General features: G+C 58.4%; 7 protein-coding genes across 7 annotated transcripts in view; 3 read left to right on the forward strand and 4 right to left on the reverse strand.

The window, feature by feature from the left end:
* Window positions 1–252: 252 nt before the first annotated feature.
* PSEUBRA_005850 (Cyclin-dependent kinase, regulatory subunit) lies at window positions 253–1,160 on the reverse strand (the record flags this gene model as incomplete). The annotated part of the gene is made up of 4 exons (XM_016439274.1): window positions 253–312; window positions 574–778; window positions 919–963; window positions 1,108–1,160. 4 exons carry the CDS (start codon window positions 1,158–1,160, stop codon window positions 253–255), a joined length of 363 nt encoding a protein of 120 aa, XP_016290031.1.
* A 645-nt stretch (window positions 1,161–1,805) lies between these two features.
* Window positions 1,806–4,781, reverse strand: PSEUBRA_005851 (WW domain protein; the record flags this gene model as incomplete). The annotated part of the gene is made up of 1 exon (XM_016439265.1): window positions 1,806–4,781. The coding sequence occupies one exon, from the start codon at window positions 4,779–4,781 to the stop codon at window positions 1,806–1,808; it is 2,976 nt and encodes a 991-aa protein (XP_016290032.1).
* A 724-nt stretch (window positions 4,782–5,505) lies between these two features.
* On the forward strand, window positions 5,506–7,567 carry PSEUBRA_005852 (PWI domain protein; the record flags this gene model as incomplete). Its single annotated transcript, XM_016439254.1, has 2 exons — window positions 5,506–7,389; window positions 7,475–7,567. The coding sequence occupies 2 exons, from the start codon at window positions 5,506–5,508 to the stop codon at window positions 7,565–7,567; spliced, it is 1,977 nt and encodes a 658-aa protein (XP_016290033.1).
* Window positions 7,568–8,101: 534 nt separating this feature from the next.
* On the reverse strand, window positions 8,102–8,692 carry PSEUBRA_005853 (Mpv17/PMP22; the record flags this gene model as incomplete). The annotated part of the gene is made up of 1 exon (XM_016439280.1): window positions 8,102–8,692. One exon carries the CDS (start codon window positions 8,690–8,692, stop codon window positions 8,102–8,104), a length of 591 nt encoding a protein of 196 aa, XP_016290034.1.
* A 369-nt stretch (window positions 8,693–9,061) lies between these two features.
* PSEUBRA_005854 (Thymidylate kinase, conserved site) lies at window positions 9,062–12,763 on the reverse strand (the record flags this gene model as incomplete). Its single annotated transcript, XM_059465629.1, has 1 exon — window positions 9,062–12,763. One exon carries the CDS (start codon window positions 12,761–12,763, stop codon window positions 9,062–9,064), a length of 3,702 nt encoding a protein of 1,233 aa, XP_059320359.1.
* Window positions 12,764–13,388: 625 nt separating this feature from the next.
* Window positions 13,389–15,752, forward strand: PSEUBRA_005855 (Transcription Factor IIF, Rap30/Rap74, interaction; the record flags this gene model as incomplete). The annotated part of the gene is made up of 1 exon (XM_016439251.1): window positions 13,389–15,752. The coding sequence occupies one exon, from the start codon at window positions 13,389–13,391 to the stop codon at window positions 15,750–15,752; it is 2,364 nt and encodes a 787-aa protein (XP_016290036.1).
* A 1,735-nt stretch (window positions 15,753–17,487) lies between these two features.
* PSEUBRA_005856 (Cytochrome b5-like heme/steroid binding domain protein) overlaps window positions 17,488–18,955 on the forward strand; it is a gene marked incomplete at both ends in the record, with an annotated part of 5,989 nt that continues 4,521 nt past the window's right edge. The window contains one exon of the mRNA XM_059465630.1: window positions 17,488–18,833. Within this exon, the coding sequence (XP_059320360.1) occupies window positions 17,488–18,833 (1,346 nt within the window). The remainder of the gene's footprint in view (window positions 18,834–18,955) is intronic.

Here is an 18,955-nt window from a genome sequence, read left to right on the forward strand (position 1 = left end):
TCGCAAGGGAAGAGTCGTTTACAAACCAGCCCCCACGATCGATCACAAGAAGAGCCGTGTTGGGTCAGCGACGTCCTTGACCCGCACGTCCACTCTGAAACTGTCCAGCTATCAAAGCGTCGTTCGCACACCACACCACACCCGTCCAAACAGCTTCTTCGCCCACCTCACCAACCCCCCGCACACACCCACATCTGGAACAGGAATCGTCTTGCATTTGTACACCACACTGTTTCTGCTTGTGACGAGGCCTCACTTCTTGCCGTTGGCCTGCGCCTGTGCTGCTGCCTGCTGTGCTTGTGCTGCTTGGTACTGTTTTTCAAAAGAAGAGGGGAAGCGGGCGGTCAGTGAGGTACGTGGGTGATGGGTGAGCGTTGCTGCGATGTGGCTGCGATCTGGGCGTCGTTTTCAATGCCTCCAAACAAACGCTTGAATACCGCTGCTCCTCGTTGCAAGCTCCTGTCCCGTCCTGTGGTTGCCTCTCCAACGTCCGTTCATCTTTCCGCCTCCATGCTCAATCGCAGCGCAAGGCTGACATGACCGCAAGCCACTGTGAGAGGCTTATCAACTCACCTTTTCCAAAAAGTCCTTCTCGCGGCGGAAGAGCAAGATGTGCGGTTCGGGCGCATGCACCTCGTAGTGCTCCCAGCCCATGCTCTGCGTGATACCGATGTCGCGCCATTCTTTGACGCTGAGGATGCGCAGCACGCCCGGTTCCGACGGGTCAAAGTACGTTTCCGGGAGGAGCTTGAGCATTGGTTTGGGGAGGATCACGTGGCTGTTCGTTGGCGGAAACGTCAGCCGGAAGGAGAAATGGGGCGAAAAGGGAGGGGAGGGTGAAATCAGCATGAGGGTCTGACAATGAAGCTCAGAATAGGGGTCTGAGGATGGGTGCGGGCTGGGAGGGTGAAGACATACCGGTACTCCCACTCATCGTCATTGTACTTGTCGCTGTAGTGAATTCTGCGGCGTCAAACGTTCGAGGGTGTTGTCAGTATATGGGGCTCGTCTTTCCGCTATGCATGCCCCGAGTGAACGCTCGAACGGCTGGAAGACGTCGAGCGAGCAGCTGGCGGGGGCAAGCCAGTGTCGATTGCGCAAACGTACCGCTCGACGTAATCGTCGTAGGTAGGCTCCTTGACGCCGTCCTCCTTCGACATGATGGCGGCTTATTTATACGGCTGGCTCGTTGTGTTGTCTGATGCTAGGATGAGATGGCGCTCGTGTGTCCGCTCGAGGGGCTTGCGTAGCTCTTGAATGTCTCCGGTCTCAAGCTTGTATCCGCACCTGTACAGGAGGGGCTGCTCTCTATTCTACGAGTGCGGGTGGTAGAGGGGAAAGGACTTCGAGGCTGCTCGCTCTCCTGTTGCGCTGTCGATTTGGGTCGTCCAGGGTGATGATGGCGAGCGGAACGAAGAAGCGACGGAATGCGGAGGTGTTGGGTTGCGGAAAGGAAAGAAGCGCACAGGCTCGCTCGGGAATGAATGAATGGAAAAAGCGCGCTCTCTCTTCATCTCATTCTGCGCAGCGCAGCGCTCTTTCAGCCAGCACTCACACTCAAATTTCCAGGTGTTGGTCTCTTTGGGCGGGCGAGCGAGCGGCGCGTCTTTTGTTCGCTGCGCGGTTCTGCTTCCCCCGCTGCGCTCCAAATTTAGGATTCCGCCTGCGCTCCTCAACCACGCGACAAGAGCATCCAAGTTGGCTCAAAGGCTCGTCACTTCACCTTGTCACACTTTGAGGGCGTAGAATAGAGAAAGCGGAACTGGTATTTGACATTCTTCATCTGCGACACATGCGAGACCCGTCTACGACCCGCCATTCACCTTGTCCCTCAGCTGACCGATGAACTGCATGTAGCTCGGTGTCTGCTCGAACCTGTCCTCGATCAGCAGGCTCAGGGCCCACAGGCGCAGACTCGGCTCGCCGTCCTCCTTGACCACGTACAGGTGCGGGCGGTAGGGACCTCGTCGGCTCTCCCTGATCCTCTGTACAATCGCATTAACGCGCTGGTTCATGCTGTTGTCCAGCTTGGGAAGCGTCGTCTTGCCACCGCGCAGCGTGCCGTAGTTGGCCACGTCAAACACGTCCATGCACAGCTGCGGCACCGCTTCGCGACCAACCCAGAGGAAGATGTTCTGTCCGTCTTCGATGAGGTACAGCCCGTGACGCTCGAATCGTTCGGAGGTGAGGTTGAGCTTGAGAGGCATCACAAAGCCCTTTTCTGCCACCGTGGTGCCGGCTTCGGGGGCCATGTTGTGCAGGCAGTAGAAGCTCGGATGGATGTAGGGGATCAGCTGCTGCGCCGGCAGCGTCGTGAGCAGTGCTTGAGCGTAGGCACGCAGATCCGACGGGATCGAAGACGACTGTCGGATACCGACGTGCTTGAGCAGGGAAAGCACCAGCAATGGCAACTGCGCCATGTTCTGCGCGATCGCAAGCTGAGGGCTGGCGCCGGAGCCTGCCGAGGTCATGGTCGACTTGTACGTCGAGAAGACGTCGACCAGCTTGTTGAACAGCGCATCGCGAGCGTCCTCGAGTCGAGAGTGGATCGCACGCTCCACCGCCTTGTTGGCCAGAAGCGTGGCGATGGCGACCTGATCGGCGTTGGCATACACTTCGGACATGGAGCTGGTGGTCGGCAGCGCCAGGTTGACGACACGGATCCGACGCTCGCCCGAGCTGGTACTGTGCAGCACCACCGACTGGAACACGACAAAGGGTGCGGTGATCGTCTCTTCAATCTCGCACTCGATGGCGTAGCTCTGGTCGAGCGGCACAGCGGGCAGAGCCAGCAGATCGGTGGATCGAACGAAAAAGTTGCCGTGGAAGGCAGTGGCGCGAATACCCTTGGTGGCTCGCAGACGCAGCACAGCCTCGTAGCTGATGGGACTGGCGAGCACCTCAGAGAACTCGTGCGAGAACTTGACAGCGTCTTCAGATCGGCCGGCGTGGAAGGCCGGGTAGAAGAAGGTCTGACCACCCGTGTAGCGTGGAAGGCACGAGAGCGTGGCGACATCGGTGTACGAGGGCGCGAAGAGGAACATGTCGACCGAGACTTGCGATCGGGAGCAGTCGATGGGGAAGGTCTTGTAAAAGGTGGATGCCGCAGCCAAAAGGGTGCTCTCCTTGGCAGTGCCGAGCAGCTTGGGGTCCTCTCGACTCTTGAGCGCGCCAGGTCCGACGCTGGGGAGCGAGGCGGTGAGCACCATAATCTTACCGCCGATGGGCGAGATGAGCTTGTACGCAGCTTGCAAGGCAGCACCGAGCGCGGATCCCGTGACGAGCGAGTCCTTGTACATGTCGCCTAGCCTCTGCAACAACGCGTCGACACCGGCTCTGCATTCAGTAAGGTTGACGAGCAGGTCGTTGGGCTTGGGCAGGAAGACGTCATCCAGGTCGCTGACGACGAGCATCTCGGGTTCAGTGCTCTCGGGAGTGATGCTGAAGAAGTGAAGGCTGGTGTCGACACCGATGATGCAGATCTTGGCGCGGTTGTCCGAGTTGGGCAGGCGGTCGAGCGTTTCGAGAATGGTGCGAGCAGCGGTTGCGACCATACCGCTGTTGATGGCCTGGTAGCTGACGTCGATGAGGAACGTGTAGACGGGAGGCTGAGGAGGTCGAACCATGTATTCGCGAGGAGCGATGAACTCGACGACGCTGTGGTTGAGCTCGGCTCGCTGCCATCGGTCTGCTGGCTGATTGGTCTCCGAGTTCCAGTCAAAGAGCTGAGGTACTTCATTGCTGATGTTGCACATGCAGCACTTCCAGCGATTGCCGTTCTCGATGAAGGTGACGTAGGGGTTGATGTAGGTTCGGCACCTGCGACAACGCGCGATGACGGTGTCGGTCACGACCGGCACGGGCTCGTCACCGTCTGCCTCACGCACAGAGCGATAAGGACAAAGGATGAGACCGAGGGGGATCTTGGACTTTTGGAGGAGCGAGGAGGTGGTGGGAACGGCGTTGAGCGTGGATCGCTGGTAGGAAGGATCGGCGTTGGCTTTGGGGTTGGTCGAGACGCATGCGTTGGGCGGCAGACGGATCTCGGGAGGAGGACGTTCAAGTTCGTTGACATTGGGCTGAGCGCCGCTGATGTTGACGGTCTGAAGAGTGCTGAGCTTCTGCGCCATACCACCCGCGCCCATTCCACCGCCCACGCCCATGCCCTGGAACTGATTTGTGAGGCCATGGACACCACCAGCAGCGTAGCCGGGCGCAGCGCCAACAGCTGATGCACCAGGAGCGGGAGACATGCCAGGAGCGCCAGGAGCAGGCTGAGCGGCACCACCGTACTGCGAGGGAGCCTGTTCTGGAGCGCCAGGAGTGAAGAGCTGAGGCTGAGCATCTTGGGCGCCGGGGTAACCAGAAGCAGCAGTGGCACCAGCATCAAACCCACCGGCATAGCTGATACTGTTGGCGGCGAGGTGAGCTGTTGGGTAGGCGCGTCTTCGGCTAGCACCAGGACCGACGGAAGCCTGCGAAGGAGAGCCCGCAGCAGAAGGGCTGAGAGGAGCGCCAGGACCATGCTGTGGAATGGGACTGAGAGACGGGCCTCGCATGCCGGATGGTGGCTGGATGGAAGGCATCGACATTCGCGCCTGACCTTGAGGGTGGGTAGGACGCTGCTGCTGCTGTTGCGAAGGCGCCGCACCACCGGGTCCAGCGGAGGGGGGCTGCCAGCTGGTTCGGCCGGTCGCTGTCTCTACAAAAACCTGACGACCCGCATTTTGGTCCCACTGCGAGACCCAGCCGGGAGGCAGCTGAGGCGGCGGTTGAGCCATATTGTGGTGCGAGGCGAACAGTTGGTCGCAACCTGCGTGAACGAAATGAGTGTCGTGGTAGTGCGCCTTCCAGTCGTTGGGTGGATGCGGTACGAATCAAGACGACCGAGTCGAGATGGCTGGAATTGGTGGGACGCTGGATGGATGGATGGGTGGACCAAGAGGCACCTGCTCGATGAAGGCGGTGAGCAGAGATGCGAAGAGGCGAGGACGGGCGTGATGATGAGAAGGAAGGAGTGGTGAGCAGCTGATTCTTCACGCTGTCTCGAGAACACGACACCTGGCAGCGTGGAGACAGATTCAGAGGCTCAGCAGCGGAGGGCGTGTGCAATCTGCGGATTGGCTGGGCGTTGGCCGGTCGAGCCACCTTGGCTTCGCTCTCCTCGCTTTCTGTCTCAAGAAGATTCAACTTGCAAGGCAGCACAGCGCGGAACGTGAATTTCAAGGTGGAATTTAGAATCGACTGACCTTGAGCAGAGCAGGGCTTGTCCCTTCCACGCTGTCACCCTCACAAACATGAACGAGATCGGACTTTGCAGTGTCAGATCGGGTCAGATCCTCAGACGAGACCCTCTTCCTCAAATTTGGTGCCGTCAAAGCGTAGCCGGCTTCCGCAGGTCTTCTTCTCATCCTTTTCACCTCTCCCGCACCCTCAAGTCGTCTCATCAAGACATCAACGCTCCCCTGTCCGTTGCTCAGAAAGAGGTAGCATAGACGGTCGGAGATGTCGCGCCGCGGCCATGGATCCAACTGGCAGGGCTCGCATAACCCCAACATGGCACCGCTACCAGCAAGACCACGCGGAGGCATAGGCAGTTCCAGCTCCAGCACACCCGGCTACGGCGGCCACTCTGCCTCACCTCATTCTGGCTACGGCAGTCCCAGCATACGAACACCTGCGTACGGCGACACACGCAGTCCTCTTCCCGAGCATGCTTCCTCCTCTGCATCCTCTTCGGGTCCTGAAGGCGCAACGACGCTCTTTGTGGGCAGCATTTCACCCGGCATCTCCGACTCGTGGCTCACTCAGCTGCTCGAAGCGTGCGGCAACCTCCGATCCCTCAAGAGGGCCACCAAGGCGTTTGGATTCGCCGAGTATGCGGATCCGGACTCGGTGCTTCGCGCGATCGAGGTGCTCCACGGACGAGAGCTGCCGTCGATGGGAGCGGAAGCTTCGGCGCCGTCCAAGAAGCTTCTCGTCAAGGCAGACGAGCGCACCAAGCGCTTCTTGGACAACTATCAGCAGGGCCGCACTGCTTCCTCCGATGACAGGTCAAGAGAGGGTCGAGCGCTGGCGGCAGTCAAGGACATCGTGCGCAAGATGTCGGATCCTCATGCCGAAGTCGAGACTGATCCTTCAAAGCCTGGCTACGTCGTTCCTGATCATCTCAAGGATCTTCCACCGGAGGAGCTACCAGAAGATCAGCGAGCTACCGTGCTTTCTGAGATCGAGCAGTTCCGTCTGCAAGCCGCGGCAAGAGATGCCGAGACCAAACGCAGAGAAGCAGAATACGAAAGGCAGAGAGCCGTAGAGCGTGCTAGGAGGGAGAATATGCAGGCTACAGCAGCAGCGTCTTCCTCGTCCTCTACACGGAATGGCCGCCCAGCCGACGACCCGCAGAGCTATCGCAGACCCGTCGAGTTCCACGCTGCTTCCTACGACCCCAAGACAGATGCGGCGCGCGAGCCAGAGGAAGTGGACGAGCTTGCAGAGCAGGAACGACAAGAACGCAAAAAAGCGGCAGCAGCAGCTCGTGCAGCCGATGCCGAACGAGCCTATCTTGTACGCGAACGTCAACGTCTTGCGCATTGGGACAAGGAGCAGGACCGCGAGCAGGTTGAAGCGGAAAAGTGGGAGCGCGAAGGTGTTGCCATGCTCCGAAGGTACGAGGATTGGAGTGACGACAGCGCGACACGTAAGGAACTTTTCTACACCGACCGACAACGATGGCGTCAATTCCGCGCATCGGCGAGACGCAGAGAGGAAGAGGCAGACGGAAGGGATCGTGTCGCCGAAGCCGCAGAGAAGGCTCGAGCTCAGCAGGAGAGCGAGGACTTCTTGGCAGTGCAGGCTGCCGAGATGGCAAAACTCACCGAGCAGCAGCGCGCGTCCGGCGTGTTGGTGCAGGAAGGCGGTGCGCTTGCGCCGATCAAGTTCAACTTTGCCGGCAGCAACAGCAAAGCGGACAAAGCAGACGCTGGTGCTGGCGTTGCAATCGCGACGAATGGGGCGAGTGCGCAGCACGGCGCTGGTGTGGCAGTCAAGACCGCACCGGCTGTGCTCGGCGACGCCGACGAGGATGAGCAGTCCAAACGCACAGGCAGACTCAAGCACATCAAGCTCGACAACGATCTGCCGGAAGACGTCAAGGCGGCTAAATTGGCTCAGCTGGCAGACACGTTGCCCAAGGATACGGCATCGCTGTTCGCACAGTCGCCCAAGTGGGAGTACGTCGACGAACGAATCATCCAGTTCAAGTACAGGCCTTGGGCCGATGCCGAGATCGAAGAGAGTCTCGGCGAGAAGGTGGATGAGTTGGTGACGGTCATCATCGAGGCATTGCAGAATCAGTCGAGCGCGACGGCGCTCGTGGAGCAGGTCGAGCCAGTGAGTTTCACTATTGCCATCGAGTATGAAGACCCTTTGAAGCGATTACTGATTATATGTCTCCTCTCATCTTCGATCCATACAGGTTCTGGCAGACGAAGCCGAAGCGTTTGTCGACAAGCTCTGGCGCCTCGTCATTGTCGATTCGCTCGCCGCCGCCGAGGGTATCAACGTCTAGACAGCCACAACGAGTCCGTACACGAGTCAACACGACGCACAAGACACATCTATCCTATCGCCAGCTGCCAGATTCTCAGTTGAGTCCCACTCAAGAACACCATTTCGTATGCCCCCTTGTATCACTACCGACCCCACTGCGCGTTGCTCATCCACACAATTTTGCCTTTCAAGAAGCTAGCGCTGGTGAGCGCCATCGAGCGAGTCAGGACGGGACCGCAACAAATCGGCCCGTAGTTTCAGTGAGTAGAACAAGATGCCGTAATGTGAGGTGCTGCTTGATGCGTCGATGTTCCGTTTATACAGCCGAATGGGCGCAGCTCTCGTGATTCTGTAAGTGAGTGTGACCATGCCTTTCGACTTCTTGGAAATGCACCGATCGTCTCCGAGAATGCGTCGAATCATCGTAGGATTGCATGTGCGCTGTGTGCTTGTCTTGTGCGGGGTATGATGAATGAGAGTCTAGAGACTTGTTGAGAAGGAGCAGTCTGCACCACCACTGATCTATTTGGCCCTCGGTCCAGCGTTGTCTCGTTTAGTGCAACTTGTCCACCTTTGCCTCGACCAACTCGATCCCCTTCTCCAACTCCTTCGTGGGCTCCATCCCTGCACTCTTCATACTCAAGAACGTATTCCAAAAGATGCTGACGACGTTGACGAACAGCAATCTCGACGAAACGGGGACAAGGGCCATGTTGAGGGTCTGAACGGGGATCCAGAGGCCCCAAGCAGTCTTGAGGGTGGGCCACCAGTTGTCTTTGACTTTCTGTTTTGCTTCCGCCGGTCTGCCGCCAGCCATTAGGGTGGTGATGGAGAAGAAGGCGGCTACGAATGCGGGCGAGGCGATGCCTTGATCGAGCGCGACTTTGGTTGCGATGTTGGCCGTCTTGGAAGAGAACTGGACGCGCTCGAGGACGCGACCGAACCAGATCGATGCCAAGGGCGAGAAGACTGCACCGCCGTAGAGAGCCAGACGACCGGTACGGATGTAGTCGTGGTTCCGACCCCGCTTCTCCACGAGCTGTTGCGCGATCGTGTCTCCTGTAGCAAAGAGTACGCCCCCTGTAAGGCATTGGCGTGGGAACGTGGACGACGTCGCCGCGATGAAGCGCGTGAATGCTGACATGATGTGCGAGTTCTAGCGATGATGTCCGAGCGAGAGAACGGTGGTGGTGGTGGTGGTGTTGGTGGTACAGACGATTGAGATGGAGTTGCACAAAGAGGTTGCGGGATTGACAGATGGATAAGAAGCTTTGTGTCGGTCTCACTGCGCCGAATGACGCACGAACCTCCCCACTTTTACCGACGTCACGCCCAGACTTTTTTTCACGGAATTCGCCGACGCGAAACTCAATCCTTGCGGCGTTCTTGATTTCACCGTCATCAGCCAACACACCAACACTCCAGAATCATTCGGATCGATCAGACGGTGGTAGAGAGGGCAGGAAAAGACTGTTTGATGATGCTGATGGGTGTCTTGAGGTTGTTCAAGGCCTCACTTTGGTTGCGACGGCTGCTTGAGATACTGACTGCGCAACGCGGCGTCGCTGCTTCTCTGCGACCTCAACCCTCCGGGCACACCGATCTCGGACCTGGACTGGGCATATCCCGGTCTTGCACCTCCTGCGAAGGCCGCCGCAGCTGCCGCCGTCATCGTCGGCTGCTGACCCCAGGCACCACCAGCCATCATGGGTGGGTAAAACATCGGCTGGCCGCCATACATCTGCGGATGGGGTGCTGCGTAGTACGCCTGCGGCGCGAAGGCTGCTGCAGCCCCGCTGGAGCTGGGATGGCTGGTGACAATCGGCGGCGGAGCGGCCATCATCATCGACAACATAGGCTGCGAGGTCGAAGTTGGCGCTGCGCCGTTGCTAGTGGCCGCGAGGCCGTTAGATGGAGTATCGTAGAGCGGGCCACCCGAGAGGCTGCGTTTGTGCGATCGCGTTCGCTCTTTCTGTGGCCCCTTGCCATTCTCCAACGGTTGCACACCCACGCCTTGCGCAGGCTGCATGAATGCCGCCAGCGGTGGCCCGTTCGAGACCTGCGTCGGAACAGGTGGCACACCATTCCCGTTCGCGCCCGCTCCCAGGTTGTTCCCTCCACTCAACGTGGGCCCGATCGCACTCGCCGCCCGACCAAAGTACTGTTGCTGGTGCCGCTGCAGCATCAGCTGGTAGTGCGCCTGCTGCGCCAGCGCCGGGTTCGCCATCATAGCCATGTAATTACGCATGTACTGCTCCTGCATCTCGGCCTGATTCTGCTGCATGGCGAGCATCGAGAGGTGCTGCGAGCTGAGGAGATTCGGGTCGATGTTGCCGCCGCTCGCGGAGGCGTCACCGTGAGCAATGTCCGCAGGATTGGTGCTGGCAGGTCGGAGGATAGGAGGCGTGGACAGAGCGCGTGGAGGCGGACTGGCGAGGGAGCTGCGCGATGAATTGCTCAGTGCGGTCGAGGAGGTGCGCGGCGCCGGCGACAAGGTCGAAGGGCGGACGGCGGCGGGCGAGAGGCCGCGAGGCACGTCCGGGCCGCTAGCAAACCCGTTCGGTGGAGAAGCAGGACTTCGTGGACTTAGCGGAGAAGCCAAGGGTCTGTCACTATTGGTCGGATACGTCGGGATCGCGGTCGGTGCAACGTCACCCGCGCCAGGCTGCACCGTGAGCGAGGCACTACGAGGCGCCACAACGGGTCTAGCACCGCTGCTCTCGATGGTGGGCAGCGCGGACAGACGTCCTTGCTCGGTGCTACGTCGCGCTCGACCAGCTTGCGCAAAGGTGCTCGGGAAACCCTCGTTGGTGGGAGTGGTGGTCTCGGCTGCCGCCGACAGCGACCGACGATGGTCAGCCCGAGTCGCTTGTTGAGGCTGGTTCTCGATTTCGCCAATCACGTCAATCAGCGTTCGTCTTCTGCCAGACCCTTCGCGCAGATTTGCATTTGCAAGGACGCGGGCAGAGTCGTACCCTTGTCCACGAGCCGAGTTGACTGGCGAGGGGCCATCAAGATCTGGCTGCCTATTCTCGCTTTTGATCGAGGGGCTTCGCTGATCCACAGTGACGTTGGAGCCTCCAAATAGACCGGAAAGCGTACCGGCAGCAGCGGCTCGCACCGCGGCGAGCTGATCCGTGTACGTCAAGGGCGAGCCTGTCGGTCTGTTAGCAGGAAAGTTGCCATTTGTCGTTGCAGTGTTGATGTTGATGCGGGGCTGATCCAGCGATTTGCCTCTCCTCCCGAAATCCTCAGACGACATGGACGAGCGCTTGGTGTTGGGCACCGCCATACTAGGGTACATCTCACTGCTGGATCCAGCACGAACATTGGCCGGTCGTTCGGAAACAAAGAGCCTTCCGAGCTTGGCACCGACTCGATCGATGGACGAGGTAGCCCTCAGCACCGCCCTTTGAATGTCATCTGTGACCTGATCCAACGTCTTGCTTGCATCGATCGTCACCCATCTGCCACCGTGCGCCTTGACGTCTTGAGAGACGCGGCTGAATGCGTCGCGTACCTTGGCTTGAAATTCGAGCTTCTCGTACCTCTCCTCGCCATAGCCACCCCTAGCTGCGGCAGTTTGTGCATCGAGGTCGAGGAACATGGTGAGATCTGGCAAAGGCAGGCCCACGTCCGGGTTGCGACACCAGTCGTAAGACAGGCCTTTGGCGACCGAGTAGGCGATGCCTGAAAAGGCGTATCGGTCGCACACGATGCTCTCACCCGCCTCGAGCGTCTTCTTGATCGAAGAGACACACTCCCAGCGATTTGCTGAGAAGAGCAGGTGGATGGCCTGGTCGTCGAGGTCGCTGGTCTGAGCGAGATACGAGTTGATCATTATACCGATGGCTGTGGTCCTCTCTGGGAACTTGATGGCTTTGGCCTGGAGATGTTCGGCGAGCCGTTCCACCTGCGTGCTCTTGCCAGCTCTGTCGAGACCCTCGACGACGATGAAGAAGCCCCGCTTGCGGCGTTGCGAGTCATCAGCGATGCTCGGACTGGAAGCAGCAGCGGACAAGGTGGCCGGGTCACCAGATCTGCGTTTTTCAGCTACCGAGGTGCGGTAGGCATTAGGATGCGTCTGGGCAAGCGCGGCTTCCATGGCAGCGAGATCTTGCGATGGTGTACGAGACCTTTGCGGCCTGACAAAGCCTGGGCCACCTTGCAGGGTATCGAGGGTAGGAATGGTGCCGCTCTCGCTCCTTTGGCGTGCAGCCTGACGGAACTTGGCGGCCGAGATGCTGGCCGGTCTTGCGTTGGGTATCGGGCTGGCAGTTCGGCCGACCTCAGCATCAGTGATGTAGCGTGGCTCTGGCAATTCTTCGCCTGGAGTCACGTACTCATCGACCGAGATCATGCTGTGAACTCTGGAATGCGACTGCGTGCTGGGGTCGTCGGCTGCGGAAGCCTCGCTAGGCGAGCGAACATTGCGGAAGGAATGCAGACTGAAGCTCCCATTCGGATTCTCGACGGTGGGCGTGGTAGAAGGCGATTGCGCACGAGAGTTGGATGCGGAGGCTGGGTTGAGGTACGGATCCGAGGGTTTGCGACTCGACGAGGCAGACAGATGATTGCCGCTGAATTTGCGAGTCCTGGATGTGGATGGTGGGTATGCTAGTCGAGCCTTGGGGTCATCCTGATCCGGAGTTGACGATGCGGCAGCAGTACTAGAAGACTGTGGATGTGAAGACGTCACCGGTGAGCGTGGCTCGGAGAAGGATATCCTGGGTGCTGGACGTGCGACTTCAGGTGCTTTGTGAACCGAAAGACGGCTCGCGGGTCTTGGCACCTCGACGCTAGGAGATGGCTGGTGTGATGAAGAGTGGAAGGAGGTGGTGCTGCGATTTGGTGGTTTGCGAACGACTTCGAACGACGGCGTCTGCTTCTTGGTAGGTTTGAAAGCGTCCAGTAACCGAGACGTCCTTTTGGTGGAAGAAGACTTGGAGTCAGTCGAGGTGTCGGCTTGGTCTGCACCTGTGGAAGCTCGCGACTGGCGAGACGATTGGCCGAAGTTTCGTAGTCGAGAGAAGGTGCTGCTAGAAGTCATGCCGTCAGCGCGAGGCGGGGTATCGGGATCGGGTTTGCGCAGCGACAAGGTGGAAGGAAAGTTCTTGAGCCTCATGAGGTCCATGGAGACCTTTCTCTTGGGACTGGGATCGTGGCTTCCGGCGTCAGCGCGCGACGACGTCGCGGACGACTTGAACTGCGACATGGTAGGCGATCTTTCGAAGGCGATTGCGGCGGGTCCCGAGTCGCCAACGACGGTTGAATCGGTCCAGGAGCAGAGGTTGCGTCCTCTCAGGCTTCGGACTCCATTTGCTGACGACGAAGGTGCGATTCCGATGGGTATAGCTCCAGTCGACTCTTTGAGAAGAACAGCAGATGGAAGTCCGGAGTTAAGGTTTGGATCCAGGCTCGCGTCCCGTTCCAATCCGAAGCAGCCTTGATGTGGTGGATGTGGTGTCTGAGAGAGAGAGTTGCGACCATGCGGTAGGATCGATGTTCGGGTAGGCCTTTGCTCTTGGCGCTGATCCTTGCCGAACCAACAGAGGAGCGAGAGGGTGAGTGTGTGACGTTTGTCGTGTGCTGCTGCCTCGCTTTTTGACTGTTCAGGGTCTGCAGAACGCGCTCCGTGCCGAGACATTGCCGCCCGCGTTCGCTCCTCGGAAAAACGTCAAATGGAAGGGGCAGGGCAGCAAGCGATCCGTGCGAGAGACAGGGTTGCTGTCGAAGATGCAAGTGGAGTTACTGGCTGAGCTCCTGAGACCTCTTCTGTATCACAACCCTTCTTGTCATCACCCTCGATCATCATCGGCAGCTCCGGGCTCGAGTCCAAGATGCCTCCAGTCAAAGCTGAGCCTGGCTCAGTCAGCATTAAGGCTGAAAATGGAAGAGCCAACATACAGCGACCGCGTCCAGCCAACGGCAGCACCAACAACGCTCGCTCCAACCTCAAGGCCGAGGAAGACAGAAAGGATCTGCCACCGCCACCACCAACCACATACCGCGACATTCCGCTGCTTTCAACAAACTGCGGAGAGTGGCTCACTCATCTCATGAAGTTTGCCCATCACACGCGAGTCGACCCCAATGACACGGCACAGTTTATCCCCCCGCTTAAGCTGAACCGCAAGAATCCACCCAGGCTCAAGCTGCCTCGGCCCAATCCAGGCGATCCCATCACGGACAAGTACAACAGACCCATGATGGGCAAGGATGGGCAGCCTCTCACGTGGCCAGGTCCCGATGACGACTTGCAACGTATCGAAGAAGTCATTAAGAAGGAGATCGCGCCTAAAGGGCCGGGTGCCGACCAGAGTCTCATCGCACCTGGCGGCAGCGCTCGTCCACCGAAGAGCAAGCTCTTCCAGAAGAAAGTGCGCGAAATCCACAAAGCGGCGGATAGCGCTAGAAAGACTATGAAGGAGGAACACTTTCCATGGGTGCTTGAGGATTTCGAGACATCAGAAGAATGGGAGAGCATTCGCACACCAATCCCTACCGGTGCTCGAGCGTTGCAGGATCACATCGACGAGCTCAAGGGCAGACAGGCCAGCTTCAGCAACAAGGACGCAAACGGCGACATCAAGATGCAGGATGTCAAAAGCACAGTCAAGCCCGAACATGGCGTCAAGCAAGAATCGTCTTCCTCCGCCACTTCGCACGCACCGTGGATCGGAAAGCTCGAGGGCGACTCAAGCTCGGAAGCATCGTCGCTTCACGTCCTCTTCGTCTTTGATGAGCGTGACGCAGGTGGCTTTAAGGTGGTTCCTGTCTCGCGCATGTACAAGTTCCTGCAAAAGCCCAAACACTCGACCATGTCCAACGAGCAGGTCGAGCAGGAATACCAAAAGTACCAGAAGACCAAAGAGATGGATCGCTGGGCCATGCGCAACAAGCCCATCGCCTCTGGCTCTTCTATCACCAAGCAGGAAGACAGTGCAGCATGGCGAAGCTGGCCTCAGGTCAACCGACTCTCGCTGCCCACGGGCATGTCGTTTGGTGCAGGCCGTCGACGCAACCTCATGGCTGTGCATGGCGGAGAGCTCTTGCGCGATGACGACGACGATGACGCGAATCGCTCGCGTGCAAGGAAAAGGGAGGACAGTCCAGGTGGTGGCTATGGCGAGCTGGATTACGAAGAAGAGTTTGCCGACGACGAGGAGATCCACGATCCTGAAGCCGATATCGTGGATGACGAGGAAGCCAAGGAGCTCGAGGAGCGTCTCAAGCGAGAGATGGCGCGTGCCAACAACATAGGCGACGACGAAGATGCAGCCGAAGAGGAAAGCGCGCCCGAGGACGAAGATCAGATGTTGACGGGAAGCGGCAAGCAGATGATGAAGATCATGCGAGCGCTGGGCAAGCGCGAGGGCAATGAGGCATACGAGAAGGACGACGATGGACGCAACCCTTATGCCACCGATGATTCGGAAGAAGACGAGGAAGAGTCGTACGTTGCCAATCCCGAAAAGGCCATCCAGCTGGCACGCGAAGAGCGCGAGAGGAAGGAGAAGGAAGAGGCCAAAACCAAAGGCAAGTCAACCCCTGGCACTGGATCCGGATCCAACACTCCAAACGACCGCGCCGAGGAGCGTCCGGTCACTGTCACTACCAACAAGACACAACGTCCTGGAGCTGGACATGCAAGTCTGGCACAGCGCGCTACGAGTCCCACCCGTGGCGCTTCCAAGATCGGCAGCAAGCAAGTCAGTCGTTCATCGAGTCCCAGCCTGGCTCGCAGTGTCAGCCCCGGGCGTGCAGAGTCGCCACCGCTGGCCTCTGCTGATGCAGGCGCTGCTTCCTCATCGGGACTCAAAAGACGAGCCGACAGCCCGACAACACCCAGCTCGAGCGTGGCTGGCTCGAGTGCAGCCATCACTCATCCAGAAGCCAAGCGTGCCAAGACGGGCAACACTGGTTCTAGAGCCGGTTCGCCGTCAGGCTCACCGCCAGGATCCAAGCCAGCCTCGCGAGCCGGCAGCCCTGGAGCGCCTCGTGTGCCTGCCAACGCCGTGGAGGCCGAGATCATTCAGCTGATCCGCGAAGGCAAGATTGCTAACACGAGCGAGCTGGTGCAGCATTTCCGAAAGCGCTTGAAGTCGGAACCTCACATCAAGGATCAGCTGAGCGCAGCGGTACGAAAGGTGGCGGTGATGGACAAGGCGACCAACCGACTCAAGCTCAAGGATGGATTCTGAGCCGGCGGTAGCGTGTCTGATGTCCGATGCCAACGAGATGTGCAACAGTCAGGTCTGCAAGCGAAACAATGGAGCAGATTGTAGGAATTTACGCCCAACCACACGCTTTGCTGCGGGGCGCTGGAGATCCGAAGTCATGTCACCTGCACGGGTGTATAAAAGCCAAGAACCAGACTCAATCCACAGTATGCTGAACTTCTACCTGTCTCTTAATGCCATCCATACGAGACCAGCCAAAGCAATTGGATCTCTGCTTGGCAAACAGCTGAACGACGGGGTCCGCTCAGAGAAGGAAAAGGAGTGCGGAGAAAGCGAGCTGGCCCGCTTCCGCAAGCGAGGCGAATAGTGCCATCGCGCGGCGTATAATTTCCAGTCGAGGATCGAAAACGCAGCTCGTGAAGAGAGTCTTTTGCTGTCAAATGCACGCCTTACCGCTCGAATCAAGACACACACACACACACGCACGCACCTGGAAGTCCGGCGCTTGGAAATTCGAAGACGCGCCGCCCTAGCGAAAAGGCACGGGAGCAGAGGACCCTTGTTGCTCGTCCAGAGACTTGGCCTTGCTCGCTTGTCTTTTGAAAAAAGGTCGGAGAATCAGCTGAGAGAGATCGCGAGAGATGCTCTGGTTTGAGTCCAACACCTTCGAGCTTGCCGCGCTCAGACCCTTAGCAGAATTCACCCTTTCGGATTCGAGTTCTTTTTGGTACGCACTCGAGCGTGATCTTACTCTTGTAGGCACAGCAAGGCAACATCATCGAGATGCGCTCAACGAGGCATCATGAGCCAAGCAAGAAGGTGTGAAGGCGTCGATGTCCACTGGTACGCTGCAACAGACACGCCTCTGATTCTCTCACAAGCGCGCTTACCAAGAGGAAGCCCATTGAAATTCGATGTCGCGGTGTGCTGCCCTTTGTTTTCGCAGAGCTAGGAAAACAAGCGATCCGAGACAGGGTTCGCTTTTGGGCGTGCACGCGTGTCTCCTTCCCCCTTTTTATAGTAATATTAAATTTCGTTATTTTATTTGGCCGACAGCAAGTCGCAAAATTTCGAGGCAGCGTCCGTCATTGTGCTGCGCTGTGCTGTGTCAAGTTTTCGACCTTTCCCCTGAAAGTGGCCAGCTAGCCAGCCCACCCACTCGGACAGCCTTTCTCAGCCAATCCTTTTGCTTTGCCTGCCTGCGTGACACGAATGTCATTCTCGTCAGCATCAGCCTTCCTCCTTCATCCGGCTTGACCATCTAGACCGCACCGCACGCCTGGCTCTACTCGCGACATCGTTCTTCACTGGCTGGCGACATAGAATCCATCACCAGGGCGTGCATGACCGGTGTCGCACATCATCTCGCTCGGATCCTGTAGACCCACGTCTCTCTCTTTCGCTTTCCTACCTCATCACCTCACGCTGCACCTCCGCCGCTTTAGAGCGAGCCGCACTTCCTATACACCTGACCTGTAACGTCAGCCAAGGCATCCGCCCAGGCTTCGACGCCAAGTCCCGACTAGGTCACCAAGGCGCCTGTTCACACGCCAACATCGATCCTTTCGACTCGACTGTACCATCTAGGACCGTCTTGATCACGACGCAGCTGTGACTTTCTCGGATCAGCTCACATCCCTCCCAGTCTCCACTTTTCCTCGCCCTCTATTCGAGCCTTTGCGAATTCTCGTAGGAACCGTCCCAGCTCAAGAGCGGCCGCAGCTCGTCTGCAGTTGGCTCTCACCCGATCCATACCATGTCGGCCGCCAATCCAGCAGCCGAGGAGGTTGACAAGCTCTCGCAGCTTCTCAACATCACGCCAGAGACCATCTTCTCCGTTCTCCGCGATAGGTTCTACTCTGGTCTGCCCTACACCGCCCTTTCCGACTCCATCCTCGTTTCGGTCAACCCGTACGCCTCTTCAGGAAACCGCAACAGCGATGACACCTTGCGCGAATACACAAGAGATCATCGCGAGACCAACAAGCAGCTACGTGGCGCCGCTTTGCCTCCGCATATCTTTGCTCACGCCTGCAATGCTTACTTCTACATGCGTCGCACCGGCCAAGACCAGAGCTTGCTCATGGCTGGTGATACCTCGAGCGGAAAGAGCGAGGTGCGTCGTCTCGCTATTCGTGCCCTCATCGATCTCAGCGTAGCTGCTCCAGGCAAAAAAGGCGCTAAGCTCGGCGTTCAAGTCCCATCCGCAGAATACATTCTGGAAGCTCTAGGCAACTCGCGAACTCTGGAAAACAGCAATGCCTCTCGCTTCGGCAAGTACACCGAGCTCCAGTTCTCCGACTCGGGCAAGCTTGTCGGCGCAAAGACCCTCGACTACTATCTCGAGAAGAACCGCGTCGTCAGCGCTGCTTCCAGCGAGCGCAACTTCCACGTCTTCCACTACATGGTCGCTGGTGCTTCGGACGAGGAAAAGCAGTACCTTGGCATCCACGACGCAGCTTCCTTCCGCTACCTCGGTCAAGCCTCTCACATCAGAGATGCCGACGATGCTGCCAAGTTCAACCGCCTCAAGCTTGCCTTTAAGAATGTTGGCTTCTCCAAACGTCACGTCGCCTCCATCTGCCAGGTGCTCGCTGCCATCCTCCATCTCGGCAACATCGAATTCCACTACGACAGTCACCGCACTCAGGATTCGGCAACGGTGCGCAACCCCGAGGTACTTGACAAGGTGGCCGAATACCTCGGCATCCCCTCCAAGTCGCTCGAGGAAGCGCTCACGTACAAGACCAAGCTCATCCGCAACGAAGTCTGCACCATTCTTCTCGACGCCGATGGAGCATCCGACCACCGTGACGACCTCGCCAAATCTCTCTATTCGCTCCTCTTCGCTTGGGTCAACGAGAGTCTCAACGAGAAGCTCTGTCGGGACGATTTCGACACCTTCATCGGCCTCCTCGGCCTTCCCGGCTTCCAGAACATGTCTAGGGGCAACTCGCTCGACCAGTTCTGCGTCAACTTTGCCTGCGAGAACCTGCACCGCTTCATGCTGCGCAGCGTCTTCGAAAAGCGACGCGACGAGTTCGCCGATGAGGCCATTGAACACCTTTCGCCCGAGATCCCCTACTTCGACAATGCCGAGACGTTGCGTCTCATGACCAACCAGCCCGGAGGCCTCATCCACATCATGGACGACCAAGCTCGAAGGATGCCCAAGAAGAGCGATCAGACCATGATCGAAGCCTTTGGCAAGCGATGGGGTAACC

This window comes from Kalmanozyma brasiliensis, assembly GCF_000497045.1.
Source record: "Kalmanozyma brasiliensis GHG001 unplaced genomic scaffold PSEUBRA_SCAF7, whole genome shotgun sequence".
NCBI lineage: Eukaryota > Fungi > Basidiomycota > Ustilaginomycetes > Ustilaginales > Kalmanozyma > Kalmanozyma brasiliensis.